This window comes from Cydia fagiglandana, chromosome 10, assembly GCF_963556715.1.
Source record: "Cydia fagiglandana chromosome 10, ilCydFagi1.1, whole genome shotgun sequence".
NCBI lineage: Eukaryota > Metazoa > Arthropoda > Insecta > Lepidoptera > Tortricidae > Cydia > Cydia fagiglandana.
Window position 1 is genome coordinate 9,092,335 of NC_085941.1, and position 25,312 is coordinate 9,117,646.

Consider the following 25,312-nt stretch of genomic DNA (forward strand, 5'->3'; position numbering starts at 1 on the left):
GGCGATAATCTTCTCTTCATAATTGTTTTCAAATAAAAAAGCGGCCAAGTGCGAGTCGGACTCGCCCATGAAGGGTTCCGTAACAGCAAGTAACACAATAAAATTGCGGTTTACGGTTTAAGACGTATTAAAAAAAAACTACTTACCAAATCTTTTTCAAACCAATTTTCGGTGGAAGTTTGCATGGTAATGTACATCATATATTTTTTTTAGTTATATCATACTCTTATTTTAGAAGTTACAGGGGGGGACACACATTTTACGACTTTGGAAGTGTCTCTCGCGCAAACTATTCAGTTTAGAAGAAAATGATATTAGAAACCTCAATATCATTTTTAAAGACCTATCCATAGATACCCCACACGTATGGGTTTGATGAAAAAAAAATTTTTGAGTTTCAGTTCTATGTATGGGGAACCCTAAAAATTTATTGTTTTTTTTTCTATTTTTGTATGAAAATCTTAATGCGGTTCACAGAATACATCTATTTACCAAGTTTCAACAGTATAGTGCTTATAGTTTCGGAACAAAGTGGTTGTGACATACGGACGGACAGACAGACAGACAGACAGACATGACGAATCTATAAGGGTTCCGTTTTTTGCCATTTGGCTACGGAACCCTAAAAAGTACAAAAGAAAAATCCGGCCAAAAGTCGTGTCTTATCCATAGATTTCTGACTCGTCTCTAGCCCACACGCGCAGGCCTCTTGTAACGACTCGGCTCTCTCGGCTTTGTTGCTCGTCCTTGGTACCAAATTTACGATCGCACCTAGACATAATCAGCGTCAGCACCACTGTTAACACCTTAGGTACCTACTCAATGAAGATGTCACTGAAATATTGACAGCACGAATGCTTTATTTTAATAAGAAATCGATACATAAATTATTAATTTAGAATATGTTAATAAGCTTTTATTGTCTGCAGTTTAGAAAGTAATTATCAGTTCTAACGAGTCCCAAACTCAATTATAATACTTACTCCTCTGGCGCAGCGACCCAAAGTGTGCCTTGGCCTCCAACACGACTACTTGCCACTGATCCCGGTCCTGTGCCGTTTCTCGCCAGTTTTCAACCCGGAGCTCGCGCAGATCAGCGTCCACCACATCCGCCCATCGATACCTAGGTCGACCGACCGGGCGGCGTCCTATCGGTTTTCCTTCAAACGCTCTTTTCACCGCCCGATCCCCTCCCATTCGGGTAAGATGGGCGAGCCACGGAAGCCTTCTTTGCGTCTTTGTCACACCAATTATAATGCCTAATTTAAATAAAAATATTAAACAAGAAATTAAATATTTAAGTTAAATAAAAGCTTATAGAAACGTTCACGAAAACGACTCTAGCGATTTCAGTTATAGTTCGTTTTTCTTAGCATTAGAAAAGGCTATGCGATCTTGATATGTCTTTTAATAGAAAAATGTTTTTTTTTAAATCGCTATTACTTATGAAAGCAAAAGAATGTAAATAATCATGTATGATTCATAATTGTTACATATTTGCAATAAAGAGTATTTGTATTGTATTGTATTTGCCGTGACTTAGGTATTTTTCAATAAAAAGACACGTCAAGATTGTGTACCTTTTTTCAAATGCAAAAAAAGGAACTACCTATACAAAATAATTTTACGAAGTGGTACAGAGTTTGCTGAGGTGAACAACCAGAATTGTTCGTCATCTAATCCATTTTATTTATTTGCGGCAATCATCAGATAAACTATTAATAGTTGACTGGAGTGCTAGTAGACTAGGGCACTCAGTTAAAATTCTAGTTAGTAACTTTATTACATAAAAACTAAATAAATTCATAATTATGTAATTAGACTTATAAACATCGAAAAACAGGTATGAAATACCTACTTACATATTTTTATTCTGAGCTGTTGCTACATACATATATCTTTTAATATTATAGTATAAATTACAGTTATTATAACAACAAAGCATTTGAATGTAAGAAGGCGCTAAACTAAAACAATATTAATTTACTTGCTTTTACACCCGCCTCCGCCAGCAGATGGACCACAAGACGTAGGCTTTATACCCACACTGGAAAACGCCTTAGGATCCATTTCCGGCGCCGGTTTTTTCGCCACTTTCGATATTAACCGCTTCAAACTTGAAATGTGTCGAGCTGGATGCAAGCCTTTCGGGCAAACCAAAATGCAGACCATTATAGTGTGACACCTGAACGCTTTAAAATCATCTCTGACCTCCCACAGCCTCCGATCGGTATCTCCGTCCCTCGAGTCTATCACCCACCGGTAAACGTGCAACAAAGAAGCAGGTCCAATGAACCTGCGGCCGTTCCACCAGTAGCTGGGGCACGATGTTGAGCAGCAAGCACATAGAATGCACTCGTACAAACCAACTAACTTACTGTTATCCTTGATACTTTGGGCATACTGCGTTCTGCCCATGGCCAGGGGGTCTGAACGCACAAGATAGGGCCTGACACTATTATATTGTTGAAAAAAGTGTGTCATATCGACCACCAAGTCTTTCTGGACATACATGTGTGGTAGCGGCATAATAGTGATAACTTTATCTTTTGGTATCGCCGTTATACACGCTAGGCAGTTTGCACCCTGGAGGTTGATGCCGCAAGAGCCGCAAATACCTTCACGACATGATCTTCTGAAAGTAACCGTCGGATCCATCTCCTTTATTTTAATGAGAGCATCGAGAATCATGCCACCAATTTTTGTGATGTCGAATTCGAATGATTGTACCTTAGGTTTCTGGCCTGAAGTGATCCCGGCAAAACGGTACACTTTGAAAATGCGACGATCCGGAGGTCTGTTCGCAGGATCAACAGCTTTTTTTACCTCAGGTGCCCCTTTACTATAGTGACATGTTTGCAACCAGACAGTCACAGTCGAACTACGCCAACGATGTAATAATTTAGCAGCCATTTGATAACGAAATAAACAAAATAATTTTAATAAAATCCATAAACAGCTTATATTTCAATTAGAAATGTCACATTGACTGACGAAATTTAAATGATCAAAGTCAAAAGAAAACTAGGCTGAATAAACTTTTTACATGCTGCAATAAAACAAAGGCTTAAAACCTCAATGATTCTTTTTTTTTCACCTTTTTCCGATTTCATTCACACGTTAGTTTTGTAGACATAGCCGGGGTGTAAGTTTCACTTTTGCCACAAAAAACCGTCGTCTGCGAAGCGTATAATTAGTAAATAGTCGGGCCGGTCACAAACGACACCTAACGCCTCCCTGACACACAATAAATCCGGCGCAACAAAAGTCGTTTATGATTTTTAAAAGATTTCCAAACGAAAAAAATAACAATTTATGAGCACTTCACCCCCGCTGTAACCATTCAAAGCCCAATAATTGTATATTCTTTTACAGTAGTGTGCCGTTTATTTTGTACGGCCGATGAAGGTAGGAAAAAAAAGCATTCAACTAAAATCAGAGGCGCCTTTAATCACCTCTATTGAGATCTATCGCGGGATCAAAGCAATGCGCTGCCATGACGAACTCGCCTCTCACAATATTGACATATGGTTCATTTTGGAGTGCGATTCGTCACGCCCGCTCCGCGTTTTTGTGGCCGAGCGGATGCTCGTGTCAAACGCTTTAGTATTTTGAGTTTGTTTTGAAAATTCTTTTATCTGATGTATTATTTGCCGTTCTTTTTGTTAAATTCGCAGGGATGTTCATCTGCTTCGGGGGCGATTTGTTGACTCGCCTTCTGAAACTGGCTTCTTACAATAATTTAGATGTCAAATAGTTGGTTTTTGTTAGGGTGACGTGGCGAAGGTTTCAGGGATATTTATGGCGTGGCAGAACTCACAATGCTGACACCGGCTTTGACGGCAGCTCGTTGGTGGCATCTTGGTTATTATTATATTTTTTGTGCAAGTAAGACCTCGAGTATGACGGCTTGACGCGCAGTGCCTCACCGGATGTCAGTGACTGATGAAACTGCAAAGGTATCCTAATGTATGCTTCCTATGTGCAGCATAGAAAAGACTTCAACGAGTGTGTTCGACCGATCGTTTTCATGAAAGTTTAATGGCGGTCGCATGAATACAGCGGCAAATTCAATATGTCGTATTGGAATTGGTTCGAAAACGTATTTTGGTTAGGTTATTTACTTGTTAACAAAAGCGAAGATTGCTTAATAAATTGGGGATTAAGTTTTAAAAGCCTCCATTTACGAACAAATTTAATTAGGAGTTTAGGCTAAAGTATCGCAACATTTTTTATTTTATTTCTCATAATAATGCATGAATCAATAATATGGGTCACCGAAATCCGCAAGATGTACAATGCCTGGTGTACAAGAACAAATCGCAAACGCAGCTGCGCAGACAGGTGTGTGCGCACGCCCTTAGATCTTCCGCGATCATTGTTAGTCTGAGCTGACCACGCGTGTGCGGCGATCACATGTCATTTTATTATTGTAGTGTTGAAAAAAATTATGTGATCACCTTTGAACAGGCTAGAACGACTCAAAGAAAATAAATTCAAGTCCTATTGAATTCATATTCAATCTGATTATCGGTGATATAGGGCATTAGTTTTAGTTCAAGGTCTGACGTTGTCATACCTTAAACTGACTAATGAGGACTGTGTTCCGGACTAACGTATCAATTCTTGAGGAGCTTGGAATTAAAGAGTGGTTGCTCTCTATGGTCAAACACGTGTCTCGGCGATACGGAATATCCATAGAACGTCTAGTTGTGAAAGGAAAAGTGGGGCTAGAGGATGATCACCAATGAGATGGGCCGACCAAATCAAAGCCAGTATGTCGGCTACAGTAAGCGGATGCTCACGAAACGCAGCTCTACGGGAGGAATGGCGACGTGACGTGACGTTAAGCGAGACGCTCAAAAGTGTACATAATGGTCACGACCATTCTGTAAAGAGTACAATGAAGAAGAAGAGGATGATGACGTTGTCAATGATGCACCAATGCATTTGTTGTGACATTAAAATCCCGACCAACTGTTCTTGTCACTATAAAAGACGTTTATCCAGAAAATATAAGTGTGAAAAGTTAATGAAATGTAAAGTAAAAGTAAAGTAAAGTAAAATTTCATTTTTGAAATCAGGCGATTACATAATATATCAATTTTGTGGATCATACTAGGCTAAGCCTGTCCCGTGACTCTACGTTGACGAATTATGTTAAGAGCGATTAAATATGTAGTAGTACATTAAATTTATATACCTAGTTACAGTTAATACATTAAATTTTTGAACTTATATCTAGTGCAAATAATTAACAAGTTCGCTTATGAATATGAAGATGAAGATCACACGTAGAAATTCACACATATAAATTTGGAATTTTGCGCCTTGTTTTACGAACGGAAATAGTTATGGTCAGAACAAAAAAAAATGTACGTATACATCAAAGACATAATATAATACTTTTTGTTAGCTATTATAACTTTTTATTAATACCTAAGATACCTTTGTACTGTCATGTGTCATGTCATAATCAAAATGGTATAATTTGAAACATTGCGCTTATTTCATAAATAGCGGAGTCAGTTATGAAGTTGACCCAAAAATTTTTTATTAAGCTATGAGCTTCATCACATATGATCTTTGAGTAATTCTAAGCATTTCAAGCCTGGGAGGCAATAAGGGGAGGGGGGGTACAAAGATGGCCGCCACCCGTCATCATTCAAAAAAATCTGTTCTGGTCCTGGTGGTTACTAGGGCAAGTTTGGTATCATTTTCGTATAAACCGGAGACGTAGAATTCATTGCTGATATTTGTTTGTTTCAGCTTCATAGTAATTTTACAAGAAAAACGTAAAAAGATGAAAATTTAGGATGGAGATATTTGCTTTGAGAGCTAATAACTTTTGTATAGTGGCCAAAAATATCATATAAAAAATACTATAATAAAGCGTAATTTATGCAGATTCTAAACATATACACCTTGAGTAATATCCTACTGCAAAAAGATGGTGAAAAAATTATTAAATGACCGCAGCGCGGGTAGTTGGACTTTCGTTTATCTTGCGGACCGTCGTTTATCTTACAAAATGATCGAGTACGAGTATCTACGTAGGTATGCTTACTTTGCTAGATTTTATGATGACGAATAAAATACGTTTATCCATACATAATTCATCATACAGACATAATTTTATGCACTTTAATTTTAATGCACTTGCAACGATTTTAGTGGGGCCTAGTGTTATTTGACCGGTGTTTTCTGTAAGGTGGAAGTAAGTACGTAGTTCCCCAGTTGGGCTCTGCTCGGATAGATCTGGAATGACATCTGCTGTGCTGTGCCCTACCACACAAAGCGAGATGACATTTACAGTGCCCATACCCCTCTTTTGAACGTAGTTTAAGGATATACCCGGGTCCAAAATTGGGTCCGAGAAATAACTATTATAAATGAAATTATTCTAATAAAATAGCGCTCTTATTTTTGCTGATAATATTAAAACACTATTTATGAGAGAAATTGTACTACTTAGGAAGAGGCAAAATATTTATTTTCACGATAATTTTCAAGCTATAACTCACTTTAAGTAATTTTATAGGTACTTACTTGTTGTTTTTAATAAATAACTTCAACTTGCACATAACATTCATTTGGATTTGATTTAGTTTGATTTTGTTTGATATTTTACATTTAATATTTGCTTCAGGTTGGTGTGGTGAAAAATTCTGTGTTTTACGGCGGCAAATTTTGTTTAACCCTCGTTCTTTGAAACCCTTACAACGCTCAAGATTCCATTTTTCGAACCACTCACTACGCTCGTGGTTCAATTTTGAAATCTTTCGCTTGATCGGGTATCAATATTAGCACGAGCGGTTAAACAACAACTTTGCCCCCTTGTAAAACAAATAACTATTATGCGGAGAGCTTACATTTAGAAATCATAACAGCTATGTATATTTGTCATACTAATATAGGTTATGCAAGTATGACTTGGTGACAAACCAACGAAGCCCCGCCTCGCGGGGCTTCTATTTTCTGCTCTGAGGGATAAAAGGTAACTAACGAACCTAACCTAACCCAACCTGAAATTGCGGTTGTACATGATCTTATTTGTTAAGCGAGCCGCCCTCCTCTTTAGACATGGGGATACCTGTGTGTATTTTTTTAACCTATACCAGAATTATGTCTGTGTACCTACTGGAAACTGCGGACATGAAATATACAGAAAGCATTTTATTCGTCATCATAAAATCTAGCAAAGTAAGCATAGTTACCTACGTAGATACTCGTACTCGACCATTTTGTAAGATAAACGCCGCCTAGCGAGAGTCCAACTACCCGCGCTGCGGTCATTTAATTATTTTTTCACCATCTTTTTGCAGTAGGATATTACTAAACATGTATATGTTTAGAAGCTGCATGAATTGCGCTTTATTATAGTATTTTTTGTATGATACTTTTGGCCACTATACAAAAGTTATTAGCTCTCAAAGCAAAAACCTCCATCCCAAATTTTTATCTTTTTACGTTTTTCTTGCAAAATTACTATGAAACTGAAAAAAACAAATATCAGCAATGAATTCCACGTCTTCGGTTTATACGAAAATGATACCAAACTTGCCCTAGTAGCCACCAAGACCAGAACAGATGTTTTTGTATGATGACGGGTGGCGGCCATCTTTGTACTCCGCCCTCCTCGACTAGACGCACGCTTCTTATCGCCTCCGAGGCTAGAAATGCTTAGAATTACTCAGAGATCATATGTGATGAAGCTCATAGCTTAATAAAAATTTTTTGGGTCATATATGTCAGCGATCCGTAACTGACTCCAGTAAAAGTATTATTCTGTAACACTTAAGATGCCATCGTTTATTTTGTCATAATAAAGACATTAAATTTATAAGATCTCTTTGGGATTATTTTGTGCTGTGTAATTTAATATGTTTGATTGTACCTATATATATTTTATGGCAGCACTGACGAAATACGCCGTAGAGCTGGTATAGCTAAGAGTGCTATGGCTAACCTAGACAAGATCTGGAGAAACAGAGGTATTCGACGTACGACTAAGGTGCGTTTGGTTCGAGCTCTTGTCTTCTCGATATTTATGTACGGTGCCGAAACTTGGAGCCTGAAAAGCTGTGATGTTGCTAAGATTGACGCTTTTGAAATGTGGTGTTGGCGAAGACTGCTGCGTATACCTTGGACAGCTAGAAGAACTAACATCTCTATTTTGGAAGAACTCAATATTACCACAAGGCTTTCCAAAGCATGCCATGAACGAACCCATAGATTTTTCGGACACATTATGAGATCACCAATGCATGATATGGAGAAGTGTATCATCTTGGGGTGAATGAATGGCAAACGCGCTCAGGGTGGGGCTCGTAAGAGATGGTCTGACGCCATGAAGAAGACGAGTGGCGGCAGCCTGCACCGTGCGGTCCACTTGGCTTATGACCGCAATCAATGGAGAGATGTTGCATGTGGTCGCGATCCTCAGCATTGAGGGAACGAGGAAGAAGAAGAAGATATATATTTTATAAATACGCGTTTAGTGAGTGATTGTAGGCATTTTTGGTCTCCTTCCATAACCAACGCTGAAATCTAGGAACTACGCATATTTGGTAAGTTGTAGGGTTACTGATGTATGTAAAAAATATATGTACGGTGTGTGTGTACCTACCTAAGCTTTTGCTATCGCTGCCTAGTCCCAGTCATGTGTAAAAATATGGGTGCATCATACTCAAAAATATGTCCCATCACATCCCATCATAGCTCTTGTGTCAGCGAATGAAGACTATGGGACATATTTTCCAGTAAGTTAAAGCACCGATATTTATACATTTTACTGTTACTTAACCTACCAATAATACAAGCTTGTTTTGCTTTGCTTACTTAGGGGTTAGGTCCCTAGAATATTTATTTTATTTGTTTATTAGATAATATATAAATAATTTTGATTTTTATTATAACGGTAGAGGAAAGGTCATCTTTGTTGCAAAAGTTAATCAAGTGACATTTACAATATCTTGAAACGTTTACAAAACAAAAATCAGATCCTTTTATTTAGAAACATGAACCACTCTCTCTTTACAATGCATATATTATAAGCCCGCCTCACAAAGTGACAAAAAGCTATAAAACCGAAGAAATCAAGACAACAATATATTACCATAAAAACATCGCGTCAAAGATCCCATACAAAACGCCGCTAAACCATATCTCGGGTTTACGCTGATATGAAACTCAGATGTGAAAGGTTTACTAATGCGTAATTTCATACTTTACTGCCTATAAAAGCGGGCGCGGTAAGGATATGTGCTCCATAAATAAGAATGTGGAAAACGCAAATGGGTGCGAGGGCTCGCCCCGTGTGAAAGGGGCCGCGCGCCTCGCTCCTGGCTGAATCCGAGCCGCTGATTGGTTAATAGAACAGCGAAATATTGTACCTCATTTGTTAAAACCATTGACATAGATATCTAGGGACTGGCCCTAAGGACAATAATAATGAGGCATGACAGGGGCCAGTACAGCGGTGTGACACCGGTACAAAGCGATTGGTTAATGAGTTCGCATCACGCGCGCGATTGGTTGATGAGTTCGCATCACGCGCGCTATTGGTCGCAACTAGTTGCGTTAGACTGCACGATTGGCTGGAATTCGTGAGTCACACCGCTAAACTAGTACCATTTTTAGTACCCGTAAGGCCAGTCCATAGATATATACGTTAATGGTTAAAACCCTAGATTGATATTCACGAAGCGACTTTTTTTCAATATTTTTGTTGCATTGTTGTGGTAAATCGAGTTAAGATGCGTGCCGCTAAGATGATTTTATTACTATTGATGCAAAAAATGCGTTAAACAGTCTGGTCACAAGGGGCACGCGTCTCATATTTCTCCTTACTACTTAGTAAAAGCATCTTTTGTTTTCAAAAAAGTAAAGTCTAGCTTTTGTAGACTATCAGGTATTTTAATGCCTACTATTCTATAATTAGATAACATAACGATGCGACAATTTAGAACACGAATAGGAATCCGGGCCGCGATGATAATCTGCTGTGATAAATGGACTGTGTCAGGATTTATTGTGTCTCTAACTCCACTATTGTCTCAATGGGCACTTTTTTATCGTATCATAAGGAGCTCGTTTGACAACCCGATTATGATGCATTTCTCTACCCGCGTTATATCGACTATTACTCTGTGTCATAAATTGATTTTGATGTCTTTTTTATGATGTATCTGAATCGAGTTTTGATGCGGAGGTAATATCGATGGGTATTCATATGTTAATGTTTTGAATTGTGTGTTTTATTACATAAGATAAATGCAGGCGTAATGACTTAGTCAAAGCTGTGCTTATTTTTTAATGAAATTTAGATTATTGGAGAAGTAGAAGTGGGAGTTGGAAGGGGTAGACCTCGGCGGACTTTCTCGATCAGATCGGGGAAATCCTATAGAAAGGCCAGGTCAAGAGCACCCTTAACCGGTGAGCGTGTATGAGGAATGTTATGAAAGTGAAGGAAGCGAAAGAGGTATGTTAGGCAGCAGAGATATGTATATCGTAGCAAGTGGAAATCCATGATCTCTGCCTACCCCTCCGGAAAATAGGCGTGATTTTATGCACTTATGTATGTATGTAGGTTATTTTATTTCAACTTTAACCGATAAGTACATACTTACTTAGTTAATGTGTCCCAAAATGCTGTTCTAACAAATTGATTTACATACCGATTTTTTGGATGATTTATTATTAAAATTATATTTATTAATATTTTGATCGCTTTTATTTTTCGCTGGATAGACGTTAAATTTCATTTGATATAACAATCGTTAAAACATGTGAAACTGTTTACAGTTGTATAGAATATATTTTTTTTAAGTTTTACCAAACTTCAATCGGATCACACATCATTCCGTAAAACTCAACATTACTATAATTTTAGGCCATAAAGGCAAAATATAGTTTTTAATTTATTGGATGCACAGTTTATAACGTGTTGGGACGTGAGTCGCGAGTTAATGCGCGCGAGTTCAATTCAGACCGCTTATTCACATTTGTCACGCAAGCATAGGCGAGTATAGTCAACGGCATAACCATTGTGACATGACCTCGAGACCCTTAACGACTACCCTTAATCCGAGAGCACACATAAATGGTCCGATTGATTGGTTCGTCTCAATCGCGCTCTATGGCCGATTCTGATTGCACCAATGAACAAAAAATGTTTGAAAACGTTTATGTGGCGGACATAGTTACTGAATGAATACAAAGCGAGCGGCTGATTGCGCTATATATTATAACTTAATAGGTTTTATGATACCAAATATTTGGACAAGGGTTTTATTGGGTAACATGATATTTTTGGATTGTTTTGGGTTTTATGACGGCCTATGCGCAAGGACTGCTAAAAATTGGGAGTTTTTTGCTTCAACCGCATTTTATGACTAGTCGTGTGGTAAATATAATGTCGTCTATATTTAACAGATGATTCATAATGTAATCAATAATCACATAAAATATGATACCTAGATATTGTTTTACCAAAGCATTCGAAATAGGTAGGTAATTGAAAACTGAAATCTCGATTAAACTAAACAATTTTCGAAGTATCTTTCCCAAAATATTATTCTGCACGATCCCGTACTTGGCTATAGATACGTGTCTGGGACGTCCCGCCATTTTCTTTTTGATCTGTGTCTGCGCCGGCCACCTTACAGAAAAACACCATTAATCTAATTAAAATAAATCGCAACTCATTCTTTTAATTTATAATATCTTCCAAATGTTATTTAAACCAGTTTCCCTTTATACAATTAGTTTTACCTAATCTTTAAAAATAGGTATTCACAAAACCTGTGTTCCTTCATTAAATCGCCCACCGGCCATCAAAGCTCAGCTAACAAAACCTCCAGCATCGCAACGGACCTATAATATATAATCACCCTCTAATTTATGACTATCATTGACAAGAGATGGCAGGATGCGATATTTTAAACCATTTTGTTTGGCAACACTAAATTATCGGGGTTCGACTCACAAACGCACCGACAAGTACCTCCTGAGGAACGTTGCCTTGTCATTTTTAAAACGACGTAACTCTCTTAATAAAGCCATACGGATAAGCTTTTTTGTATGCATGGTATTGTCAAGCTAATGTCTTAATTTCTGGAACGGAACACTTCTGAGGCAAAACAGACCGCCTTGTTGAACTGTCCTACTGTGAGGCAGGTGACGTTTAAGCACTCGGCTCTTTGAAGTACAGAGACCCAGTAGGAAGCCTGATGCGCGTGCGGTAGGCCTAATTCAGGAAGATATTGAATTGTTTATAAGTATAGTGTAGTGCCGCCATACTTTTCATGGCAATTTTTTTAAAGCTATTGTCCTCAAGTTACAACTTTAGTTGAGTTAAATTGAATTAAGCAATAGGTCTGATTTCACAAAACTTCAATAAGAACTCTGATATTGGACTATGTACCTATATTTTTTTAAACGTGTATAAAGGCCAGTCCAGGCGGGACAAAGCGCCAATGTCGTCTAGCGTCCACACATTCAAAATCCGTGTTCATTAACTACCTACCTAATTTTCATAGCACTCCCATTTTTAACTCAGGATCCGCGGATGGCGGATTACTTTACAGACAAAGAAAAAACATGTTTGTACTTGTTATATCTAGTCGCATGAATATGATTTATTCATAAAAGTCGTCCCAATGGCAATCCTTATTAACGGTTGCAATAAATTAATTACGTGACAACAAAACTGTGAGAAGTGTAGATGTTCGCGCGGTGGGCGATATCGCCAGTGGCCCGCCGGGCCCCCGCTGGCAGCGACCTCACGGGGCCTAGCGAGCTCTCTTTTGTTCGCCCAAATGCGTCCTTTTCGCTTCAGTCAGGTGGAAATTGAATTAAGTTGTTACGGTTCTGTAGATTCGACACGGATGCTTTAGAATGTCATTGGTTGTAATGGGACGTGTAATTTTTACTGTCATGTCTAACTTACTAAACGTATAATTGTCCCTTTATTACCGGGGTTTTACCACGCTTTGTCCCCTTTTTATGATTGAAATGAAGACGTTTTAGTATTCGTGTAATCTTTTTGTAAATCATAATTTGTCTATTCGTTGAGACTTGTTAATTATGTGTCTGAGCCTGAGCTTTAATTTTGAACCAAATTATGCAATTAGGTAGCTAAAGCTAACATGCAATTTGTTACACTTTCCATTCAGGCACCTTAATAGCTGGTCAATAAGTGATCGTCGTAATCTGTATACCTACGTCTGAATTACAGTAAAGCTTTATTCGAGTTCAGCTAAGGTTCGCAGATAAATCGACACAACTATCAATAAATTAACACGTACTTACGTACCCACTCGTAGTTAGTACAAATTCGTTGTTCGTAATTTTGATTTTGACGAGTTCCTTGAGATATTATAGTCATGAAAACATGATAGAGTCTGAAATAGTTACTACACTGTGCGATTTGATTTAAGAGTAGGTACTCGTACTCTGTTCAACCGCGCTAAACCTACGTACCCCTAAAAACCAATCGTCGGCGTCGCCTTTGCGCCGTGGTCATCATTTTTCACGTTTTATTCAATAACGCATAGCGGCGCGATAGTGATCGACTTTTGAAATATTTCGATGGGAGAGGAGCCCTTCCCAAGGATATGGTGTTACTTTGCGTGCGGAATGTGCCAAGGCAGTCTCATTTTTAGCCGAATGCGACAAGCAAAATGTGGATAAGGTGACTATCATATAATTCAAAACGATGTGTGTGCTTCTATTCAATACATTGTAATTGGTATATTAATAGAATTTGCTAAGTAATAATGGCTATTGAATGTATGGTAATGGCAGTCAGATTCATACTCTAAATATATTTTACTATCAATATTATTCTGTGTAGATCTTGTTGGTACTCGTTTTCCTTGATATGCGTTTGTGTAGAAAAACGGACGTCCATTTATCTCGTAAAATTAAATAAATTCAAATATAAAGACAATCTTTCACTACAATCCTGCACTAACTCCTGTTGACCCAATGTTTGACTGGTAGAAAATGCCTTAAGGCATGAAGTCCGCCATATGTCCAATCTTAAATCGTGAAATAAAGTTTAAATAAATAAAATAATTTTTTTCGAGCGAACGTGGTGAACTTTTTTCCAAAACGCACCTACATATCAAATCAAAGTTAATATAAAATTCTCAGGTCTACAGAAACCAAGATTAATAAAACCTTTAGGTAGGGTGCTTCCCGTTGACCTAAAAATATTAAATAACACATGAAGGAATTTCTTACCGCACCAAAGGAAAAAAATGTGTATTTGCAGTTCTTAATGTTTTTATAGTACTATTCGTTACATCACTATTAAAAACCTCATATTATTATTAGTCTTAAGTAATCGTTTTCAATTTGCCTGCAAAAAATCTCTACATAAAGTAGGTAAATCAACGTCGAATCGGAAAAGCCTTTACTTAAATATACTTATATACATAAAGCATAACTGTGCTTCGCAAACAAACTCAAAATCGAATCCTTGTGCATTTGCATCACTGGGCACATTATATGCCTAATGCAGAAGCGTCAACGTGCAAAACCGTGTAAGTCATTTATTCTCAACAATAACCCACCATCTTATACAAGAACCCTTTGTGTTGTCCACATAATAGGAAACCCAAGCAAACAAAGTGTTTGGTATTACAATTGTAAAATTACTCGGTCGGCTACTTTAACGGATTACCGCTTTTGTGTCTACGAATTTATTGAATGGTCAGAGGGACAGGTACAGTTACATCCATCTTCATTGAGCACAGATGTTTATCTTTAAAACAATCTAAGTTTTGCAAACTGAGGATTCTGCGGTGGCTTATTCTGAGGTGGCTTATCGCGATCGTGTATGGGGCCGCCAGGCTTAATGTGTTATCGGGAGATGGGGGTTTGGAGGCGGCGCTTTGATCAGATTAAGTGGCGTGAAGACATCGGTTCTGTGATTACGAACGCTGGTTGGGTGTATCCTTGATTTAAACAGATTACTTAATAAGGGTGAAAAAATATAACTGTGAGTTTTACCATGTTTTAGATACCAATAATTTATTACTATTTATTTGTTAAGTTTGAAACTTTGAAAAGTTCTCTAAGTATCTACCTATGTTGTATCAAGCAGCACGCTCTATGAACTGAGGGTCTACCGCGAACCACGTTCGACGTTTTGCCTTTCTGTTACACTTACTTACAAATTTACAAGTGCGACAGAGAGGTGACACGTCGAACGTGGTTCCGGTAAGTCCTATGGTTAAAATAACGCTGTAATTTACCCAAGGGTTAACAGCTACTTTTATCGCTTAAACGAACTGCTGATGTATTCATAATTAGGCTTAGATTGGGTGTTGGAGTTCATTTTGATGCCATTTTTCTTTTATTGTTCATTATATAATCTTGAGGGTTTCACTAGCTTGACACACTGAGAGTCAAAGTTGCAATCCTCCGTGATCCATTCCCATTCCACCCACCCCATTATAAGAAACATCGACTAAAAAAAGGAAAATTAGAAAAAATATTGCCTAAAGTTAAAGCAATCTGCCGCAAAATCCGCCCATATCCGGTCATTCTCTCATCAATTTGCTTTTCAATAAATGACGGACGTATGAGGAAAACATTATCACATAAGCCCTTTTTCAAAAAGGTGTAATACAGCCTACATAGTAATGATGCTTGAAATCCTCATGAAAGGCGCCGGTCCCAGATTATCTATAAATCCTGGATTTGTTTTGCTCAGGGACTTTTGTGAATGAAACTTTTTGGCGATTCCAAACTGACGATTGGTCGATGACTCAAACGTCCTGGGTTTAATGCGTTTACATAATTATGTTATTGTCTTCAAGCCTGATAATTCTTATAGAAACTTGCTGCGGTTGGCTTCCACCTGTTAACTCCATTTAAATATACGACGTGCTCTTTAGAAAATAAAAGAGATGTTTTCTCTTCTCTAAACAAAAACAGGAGTAGGTACCTTCCTTTTGCTAGGCGCAATGTTCACTGCGTACTTACCCTATGAACTTTCAAAATTGCGGAGATTAGCCGATTACTCGAAGGTTTATAAGCAATCACTGTAATGACCTAAAACTTAAAATGTTCCTCTGCATCATAATATATAACTGATGGCAGCGATGTATCTGATGGCAACAGTAGGGAATATACTGTTACAGATGCTGATGGTCGGCTGGGTGCCTAGAAGGATTTGGCGCTGAACGGCAATGCAGTTCCACTGAGTAGGTAAGGTGGGTAGGTACTTAATGTAGCTTTTTATTTTGCACTTCATTTTTACTTGAGATTTCTAAAGACTAAGCTTTAATTTACGTTAAGCATCAGTTTAATTAAACTACGCGACATTTTCGGCAGTTTTCCGACTTTTCCCGCAATCTGAACGCAGTGCGCCATCTAGCGTGGAGTAGCAAAAGCACTAGATAAATCAATGTGCATATTTTCTGTTATATGTGACCTAAACGTAAGAAAGTGCATGTAACAATACTTTTTATCTATTTCTGTTGTTATTAATGTCTTTATGTTTGACATAAATACGGATTAAGTTAGGCAAAAATATTATAATGTAGTTTGCACGTTAAATCATAGATGGCGGTATTAACCAAAAACAAACAAACAAACAAAAATTTATTCGCAGAACAGGGTAAAGATTACATTTGTTAGTGTAAAACTAAAATATGTTCCACCTTTTTCAACTGTTTTAAACAGTATGCAAATATTATAGAGGGTATTAATTAGCATTACATACAACATAAATTAATCCGACAAATGGTAACTTAACATCAGTAAAAAAGAGTGAGTAATATAAAGACAGATTCAGATTAGAATAAAATAAACGATTCTACATAAGACAATACAAATTAACATAATACATATTAAGTAATTTATTAATCTATTAATACGTTGTCTTTAAATACCTATCCGTTAATAACTATTTATAAAAATTGTGAAATAAGCAGATATATGAAAGGCCCAAATGAAAAAAGTCTTAAAAATACCGCTTTCGCAAGCATCCCATTAGTCCGAAACACAGAATTTATTTTAATTCCCCTGTTAAAACCACCTTATTAATTGTGAACAGCGATACAAAACCAACATCAAAGGTTCTAAAACTTAATTTAAAAAGGCCCTAATAAGAATCACGTCGTCGCGGCGATGGCTATCTAAGGACTCACGCCGTAAGAGCGCGCCAAACATCCTGTCATTTCTACCATTTTACCTTTAAAAAAAAGAAATCAAACCGTTTATCTTCAATCGGCACCCTGTTACTCGTTCCATGTGAAGGTTAACACCGATTCATTAAAAAACGACGTCCGTAGACCCCCAAAAGACTGAAAAAAGTTTGTAAAAAGACTACATTTGGTTACCGAGCGGCGCCTAGCGGTTGCGCCTGACCTGGCGTCTGTGAATTTGGGTCCTTTTAGAACGTGCGATCGGGCAATTTAGACTAAAGTTACCTCTTTGCGAAAAAGTCATATTTGATCACATATTCATCGATTAGGTTCGTCTGCATAACAAAGTTCAGGACACATTATATTGATACATAGATAGATTATTACAAACAACATGCAGCAAGTTAATTAAACTGCAATGTTAAAATATTTTCTAATAAGAATTAATAGATCATCTGATCAATCTACTTAGTATTTGCAAAAACTTCATTACTTGTAGATAGGTACTTGGCATTTCTTTAAATATTTAATTATTAACAATAATACAATTAGTTATGGATTAGTAAAATATTAAACTTTCTTTTATCGTCACTCAGTTTCACTTGCATCACAACATAAGTAAGTAAATAAGTAGAGCTAGAACGAAGAGGTCAGTTCATTTAGATCATTAGCACAGAGGTCAACCCACGCCAGTTTACACTCTCCAGCAACCGTCATACATGTACGCAAATACGCATACAACATTCTTAATCTCATTATACATTTAGCAATTATGTCCTATTTTATGGATACGTTGTATGCCATTTCTGTAATAAAGTCTGCAAAAAAAATTATATCTACATATTTTTTTTTTTTTTGAAAAACAGATAACCTTTGCCACTTTGTAAATGGTGTGCGGTAGTTGAGAAAAGTAAAACTAAATCAATAGATGTTATGGAAAACAGATGACATATTTAACGCTGTATTGAGAGATTTTGTAAGTTAAGAATGTATTTTGTTATGTTACTAATATTTAATGTGTTGTGTTCTGTTAACGTGTTTTGTTGTGTTAGAAATGAACATTAAAATCACAACACCTCTGGCTTTTTATATGCCTACGTTACGTTTAAGTTTGTTAATACCTACAACTTTTGGCGTCCACAGAATAAAATATTTTATTCCTTTCTCACTTTGCTATCACCTATCACTACCTATTGATAATCATGCCATGTCCAAAACCTCAACAAATTAGAACCTAAATCACACGAATCAAATGCACGGTAGAGTAAAAACATGCTCAAAACAATATTGATTTTAAGTCAGCTATATAACGATATTGACCCGCAGCAATTTCATCGTGTGGTGTAAAGGGTCTCAGATTGGCTTGATATTGGGCGTGGTTTTGTTGTCTCGCGCCGCGCGCACCTAATTTATACGCGTTGACTGCGGCGTGAGGCCCTATTGCGAGTGCACATAAAGCGACGCGCAATTATTGCAGCACATTAATTAATTAATATCTTGACAATAAGCTTCGTGCTTTATTCTCTTCTTACAGTTTTTACTCTATTGTATCAAATCATATGCAGTCAAATTGACATTGCACTCGTCGTGGTAGGTAGTCATTTTAATTTAGAGGTATAGAAAAATGCAAGTGTCGTAACGCATGATTTGGCAACCGTACACCGCGCTTTAATTATAAATATTAACCATAATAACCATAATGTGTATGTATTTAATTCTCAATTAGGACTAATTTATATAATAGATTATTCTTATTGCTTTTTGGAGCTGGGGCGATTGCCGAGTTATTATATTGATAAAAAAATATATAATGTCTAATTAGTCAACCCCGCATCACACATTTGGAAGAGGAACTGGGTGCGGCTAATGATGAACTTAATTTGTTTAGGAAAGAGCGGGAGCACTATGATGCTTCGGAACTACAAAATGTGTACCAAGAGTTGGCAGGCGGTGAAACTCAAATTAGTAAGGACTCTAGATATTTAGTATATTTTAATAGTAGCAATAAGTTAAAAAAGTATATCAAGATTAATAGGTATATTAGGAGAACCCAGAAGCTTATCAAAGGCCAGGCATGCATTAAAAAATATAGTAAATTAAAACATGCATTATCAGTTATGAAAAATAGGGTTCAAAACTGTCATTTGGAGCTCGAAACCAAGGAATCAAATTTCCAGAAGTTACATGCCGATATAAATAGGTTAAAAGATGAGCTTCTGGTAATAACCACCATGTATGAAACCACTAAAAAACAAGTTGAGGAGCACATCAAGGCTTTCAATAAATTGCTGCAAGAAAATCAAAATTTAGAGGAGCGATGCAAGTCATTACTTAATGGAAATATTTGTAATTGTGGCCAAATGCCACCAGCAAAGGTTGTTGAAGCCGATGTGGCCCTCAACACTTCTAGGCCAGCTGTACCAGTAGTCACACAGCCCCCTAGAGCAGTCAGTAAGACTGTTGTTTTTTCAGATCAGATTGGGCTAGGAATGGGCCCATTATTAAACTACAGATTAGAGCAGAAAGTCTCAAATTACTGTTATCAAAACATTACTTTGTTTCACTTATGTGACCTTATTTCAAAGGGATGTTATGATAGCAGTACTACACTTGTAATTTTATTAGGAAATAGCCTTAATGTAGATAAGCTTAGCATAGATAAGTTGATGTCCACTTTAAATATTATTGAAAAATCTGGTGTGGGGAAAATCATTTTATGTGCACTGCCTTATGCAGAGAATATGTCTTATGACTATAATAGTAAAGTAGCACACTACAATTCTTTGATGTACCATGCCATATCGGTCAATAAAAAGTACCATTTCTTTGACTTAAATAAATTCATTGAGCGCTTCATGCTAGCTCCAAGGAAGGTATTTCTGCCAAAGAAATATTTTGTATACCTAGTGGATTTATTGGCCTATAATATTGAGCCAAATAGATTTAGTAGTGTTATAGTTAATTCTCAGTCAGCTGACAAAGTCAAGGACCCCATGCCAAATTTAAACTAGATTGTAAGACAGCGGAAAAACGCCTGAGTATGAATATTATTCACCAGAATATTCAGGGTTTTTCCAGCAAAGAATTAGAAATAGGTTTATTTTTAGATAATAATAATGTTGAAGTTATGTGTATCACTGAACATTGGCTGAAAGATGGGCAGTTTTTATTTGATTTTGTTAACTTTAAATTAGTCAGTTTTTTTTCTAGAAAGTCTGCTGTTCATGGTGGTTCCCTGATAATTGTTAAAAATTGCATGAAATCTAAAGAGCGTAAAGATATTGTAAATTATTCCATAGAAAGAATTATTGAAATTTCCTGTGTAGAATTAGAAAAATATATTATTGTATGTGTTTACAGACCACCATCAGCTGACTTCAACACATTTGAAACTACAATGGAAAGTGTGCTGAAGTTAGTATGTAAGGGCCAAAAACCTGTTATAGTCTGTGGAGATTTTAATGTTAACTTGCTCGAGTCCTCTAGTAATACTGTTAAAATGCTGTGTTTGTTTAAATCATTCAATTTATTTAACTTGTTTCTTGAACCTACTCGGGTAGGTGTAACTAGTGCAACATGTCTGGATAATATATTTTGTAATTGTGAATGTATAGATAAGCAAATATTTAACTGTTTTCATTCTGATCATAGCGGTCAAAGGGCTGTTTTCTTAAGCGATATTCATAATACTCCACAAACAATAACATATAGACCCATTACTAGTAGTCGCTTGGAATTATTCAAAATTGAAATTCAAAAAAGTCTCTGTATGTTACCATTTTCACATTACAACTGTAATAATTTGTATGAAGATGTTTTTAACGTAATTCTTTATCATTTTAATCAAAATTTCAGTATGAAAACTATTAGTGGGTCAAAAACTAGAACAAAGTTTAGTGAATGGGCTACTGCAGGCATTTATAAAAGTAGAAAAAGGCTTTATGAACTTTATAGTGAGAGAGAGCTGAACAAAAATACAGATTTCCTGGACTATGTGAGGAACTACTCAAAAATCTTCAAGAGAGTGTGTTTAACAGCCAAAGCAAACTATACAAGTTCTAAACTGAAAGTGTCGGACAACAAAGTGAAGACAACATGGAATATTATAAATATATAGGGAAGCTGGTAAATGTAAATCACGCGACTGTCAAGTCAACATTGTCTCGGATAAACAACTGACCATGTCTAACAACGATGTTGCCTCGGCATTCGAAGATTATTTTTCTAAAATAGCTATTAATACCACGAAATGTTTACATTCATCTTCGTCTCGAGCTCATTCCTTACTTTGTGCTAATGTTAAGAAATGTAATATTAACTTTGAGTTTAGTCTAGTAGATTCAGCAATTATTGTTAAAACATTCAAGTCACTCAATTTAAAGAAAACGGAAGACTTATGGGGAACATCCGTTAGAGTCATTAGTCATGTCTTAGACGTAATAGCGCCTTACTTAGCCGTAATTTATAATATTTCAATTTCACAAGGCGTCTTTCCAGATCTTATGAAATATAGCAAAGTCATACCTCTTTTTAAATCGGGTGATTCGAGTGATATGGCTAATTTCCGTCCAATATCAATACTTCCTGTACTAAGTAAAGTTTTTGAAAAGTTAATGTTAAATGATCTACTGGGTCACTTCAACAGACATACTTTACTTACAAGCAATCAGTTTGGTTTCACAAAGGGCCGTTCCACGACCGATGCTGCTTCGGTACTTATTAAACATATTTATGATATTTGGGAAAATTCTTGTGATGCAATTGGCATATTTTGTGATCTTTCTAAAGCATTTGATTGTGTGGATCATGGAACGCTCATTTTGAAATTAGAACACTATGGTCTGTCAGTAAATGCCCTAAACTTTATGTCTTCTTACCTTAGCAACAGAACACAAACAGTTGTTGTAAACAAAACCCGGTCTAGCGGTACTGTAGTCCAATTAGGAGTGCCACAAGGTTCTATTTTGGGTCCATTCCTGTTTTTGGTTTATATAAATGATTTGCCATGTGTAGTAGAAAATCTTTGTGAAATTGTTCTTTTTGCTGATGACACATCATTAGTTTTTAAGGTTGATCGGAAATCTACCGATTACAGTGTAATTAACAGCACACTCGTTAATGTACTTAACTGGTTTACTATGAACAATTTGCTTCTTAATGCTAAGAAAACTAAATGCATTAGATTTTCTTTGCCGAATGTTAAACCAGTCGATACTAAGATACTTTTGAATAATGAATGCTTAGAGATGGTAGATAAAGCACTGTTTCTTGGTTTAACATTGGACAAAAATCTACAATGGAGTCCTCATATAAGAACACTAGCAAACAAATTAAGTTCGGCCGCTTACGCTGTGAGGAGAATTAGACAATTGACTAATGTTGAAACAGCTCGCCTTGTTTATTATAGTTATTTTGATAGTGTAATGTCATATGGTATTCTGGTTTGGGGCAAAGCAGCTGACATACAGACTATATTTGTCTTACAAAAGAGAGCCATTCGTTCTATATATAATTTAAGGGTGCGTGAATCATTAAGAGAACTTTTTAAAGAAATTAATATTTTAACTGTCGCTTCCCAATACATATATGATAGTATTATTTATGTTGTTAAGAATCTAGACTCCTTCACTAAGAATTCTGATGTCCATAACTATAATACTAGAAATAAAAACAAGCTTGCTATCAGAAAGTTTCGTGTTCGTAAAGTACAGAAGTCATTCGTTGGGCAATGCATTCATTTTTATAACAAGTTACCTGAGGATGCTTTAAGATTACCCTTTCCAGCTCTTAAGAATTACTTAAAAAAGTCATTGATGTTGAAGGCTTATTACAGAGTCGAGGACTACTTGACAGACAAACATGCATGGTCCAAACCAGAAACTGTAATAACGACAAGTAGCAATTAAAAGCATTGTATTATGTGTAGAATTAAGGTGACTCAGCTCAGGTAAAAAGCACATCAAATTGTATGAAAGCATTTCATAACAATCAGTCAGATTCATATAATATGTATTCTCATTTCTTTTATTGATTTTATTTCTTTTCCTTTTGTAAGAATTTGATATGTTTTCTGAAAGAGCTACGTATTTGTATAAAGTTATGTACTCACTGAGTATAATTGCATGAATTCTATAGTAATTTAAATTGTATTTTTCTTAATTACTCGTAATGCATGTTAATTATAAGATGTAATAATGTTTTGAAAAGATGTGTCCCGCCGAGTTTGTTGCCGGTCCCATATTGGGATACCCTCCTCCAATTGAGGGGGGATTTAAATCTTCTCGGGGCAGAGGTGTACGGTTGGAGCCGGTAAAGGTTTATTTGACGTTCATAAGCGCATTGTAATATGCCTACTTGAATAAACAATTTTTTATCTTTTATCTTTATCTTATCAACTAATAATTATAACGTAAAAATTTATGACAATTAATTCTATAGATTAGTAGATAGGTCAGTACATATTTGGTTTCATATCTCAAAACTTTTTTGCAGTAGAAGAAAAGCGTTACGAGACTTGTATTTTTTTATGATATATTATAAAGATTTGATGGGTCTTCGTTTTGAAAATCTTACTTTTATCTAAGAATTGGCGTACCTATTGTTTTTTAAATCCTTTTATCCATTTTAAGAGATGGGCGTTACCGCTCCTTGAAACATGTACACATAAGAACGTCAGGAAACTCATTCCACAGCATATTATTTTATTACAAAGGAAAATCTAATAAACTGTCTGAGTAACGAAACTTCCCACAGCGCTATCTTCAAACAGCAATTCTCATAAACCGCAACCTAATACCCGACCACATCCAAAAACAAACAACATTCTCACGTAGAACAACTGTTACAAATACCTACCATTTAACGTTGATTTATCTCCAATCTAAAGGGTCCATTCAAGCCGACGCTGACCGCAGATGGTATCGTTACCTTTTATTCGTCTCGTTTGTGGGCAGTCCCATAATCTGTCAAAACTGAACAATATTTTGTGTGCTGGATCCTTTGTGGGCTGCGCCCGAGACGTGAAGACACGCGGGATGCTCGTTATAATGGTGTCGGCGCCTATATTTGACGATGCTGTAATTATTATATGAAATACAAGAGTGGTTAATGGTTAGTGCCGCTGATGGAAAGATAGCTTCGTGTTTTGGGTTAAGCTTAATATCCGCATGTAAATTATGCAAGTATTAGTATTGTGCAAGTTGCGCATAACACATGAACATTATGGATCAATCTTACCCAAAATAACTTAGTCCCTCAATTTTAGCTCAAGGCTTTAGGGTTTGTGTTGTAGGTTCTAGACGATGTATATAATGTAAATATCAAAAAATACCTAATTTTATTTTATTTCAACTCAGGAATAAAAACCAGAAACCAAAACAGCGTTCAAACAGGTTGCTCATCCTTATGGACTCCCAACTATTTTGATATTTTTTTAATTACTTTTTTCATCATTATTTTTGCGGAATATTATACCTTCTTAGCTTTTATTAAATAGAACATATTTCGGGGTCCAACCTAGTTATATTCAGTTTACAATTAAGTAGCTTTCGTACAAGTTACGCCTACGAGATAAGATTATCCATGGCTAGCTAATATAATATATTTTTGGCTATTCTGTCAACAATAGCACAAATTAAATAATGGAGTGATTAATCTCTTAATGAATGAACGTAAAAATACGATAATAACAAACGTAATTAACAACCGAGTTCGCAATAGTCAAATAAAATATTATTATATTAGTTATTATGTATTTCGAAATATCAAAGGTGAAATGCCGAAGGTTGGCTATAAAAAGACGATTACGAGTGCCTACGACTGGAAAGAAGAATAATGCTTACTTTTTAAAACATTTTATATCTACTCTTGTAAAGTAGCACGTTATTTCATTAACTTACGTTGAAATTCATTTCAGCATCAACATTATGAGCATGATTCACGGAGGTGTTATAAAACTGGCCGCATGCGTGGGTGTGTTGAAAAATACAGAATACGGGTTCCGTATCTTAATAAATACAACTTGAAACAAAATACGTAGAAAAAAATATGTCTTTTTTGCCTCATATAAGTCGTATAATTAATGTTTGACTAATGTGAAATAAACTTAATTTTTATTAAATGTCTCTTGCTGTGACAGAAAACGTCAA

At 36.3% G+C, this 25,312-nt stretch overlaps 1 protein-coding gene across 1 annotated transcript; it reads right to left on the bottom strand.

Annotated features, from left to right (window-relative positions):
- Positions 1-1,852: 1,852 nt before the first annotated feature.
- LOC134668211 (succinate dehydrogenase iron-sulfur subunit-like) lies at positions 1,853-2,978 on the bottom strand. Its single transcript, XM_063525716.1, has one exon. It carries the CDS (start codon positions 2,911-2,913, stop codon positions 1,984-1,986), a length of 930 nt encoding a protein of 309 aa, XP_063381786.1. The 5' UTR covers positions 2,914-2,978; the 3' UTR covers positions 1,853-1,983.
- Between the last annotated feature and the right edge of the window lie 22,334 nt (positions 2,979-25,312).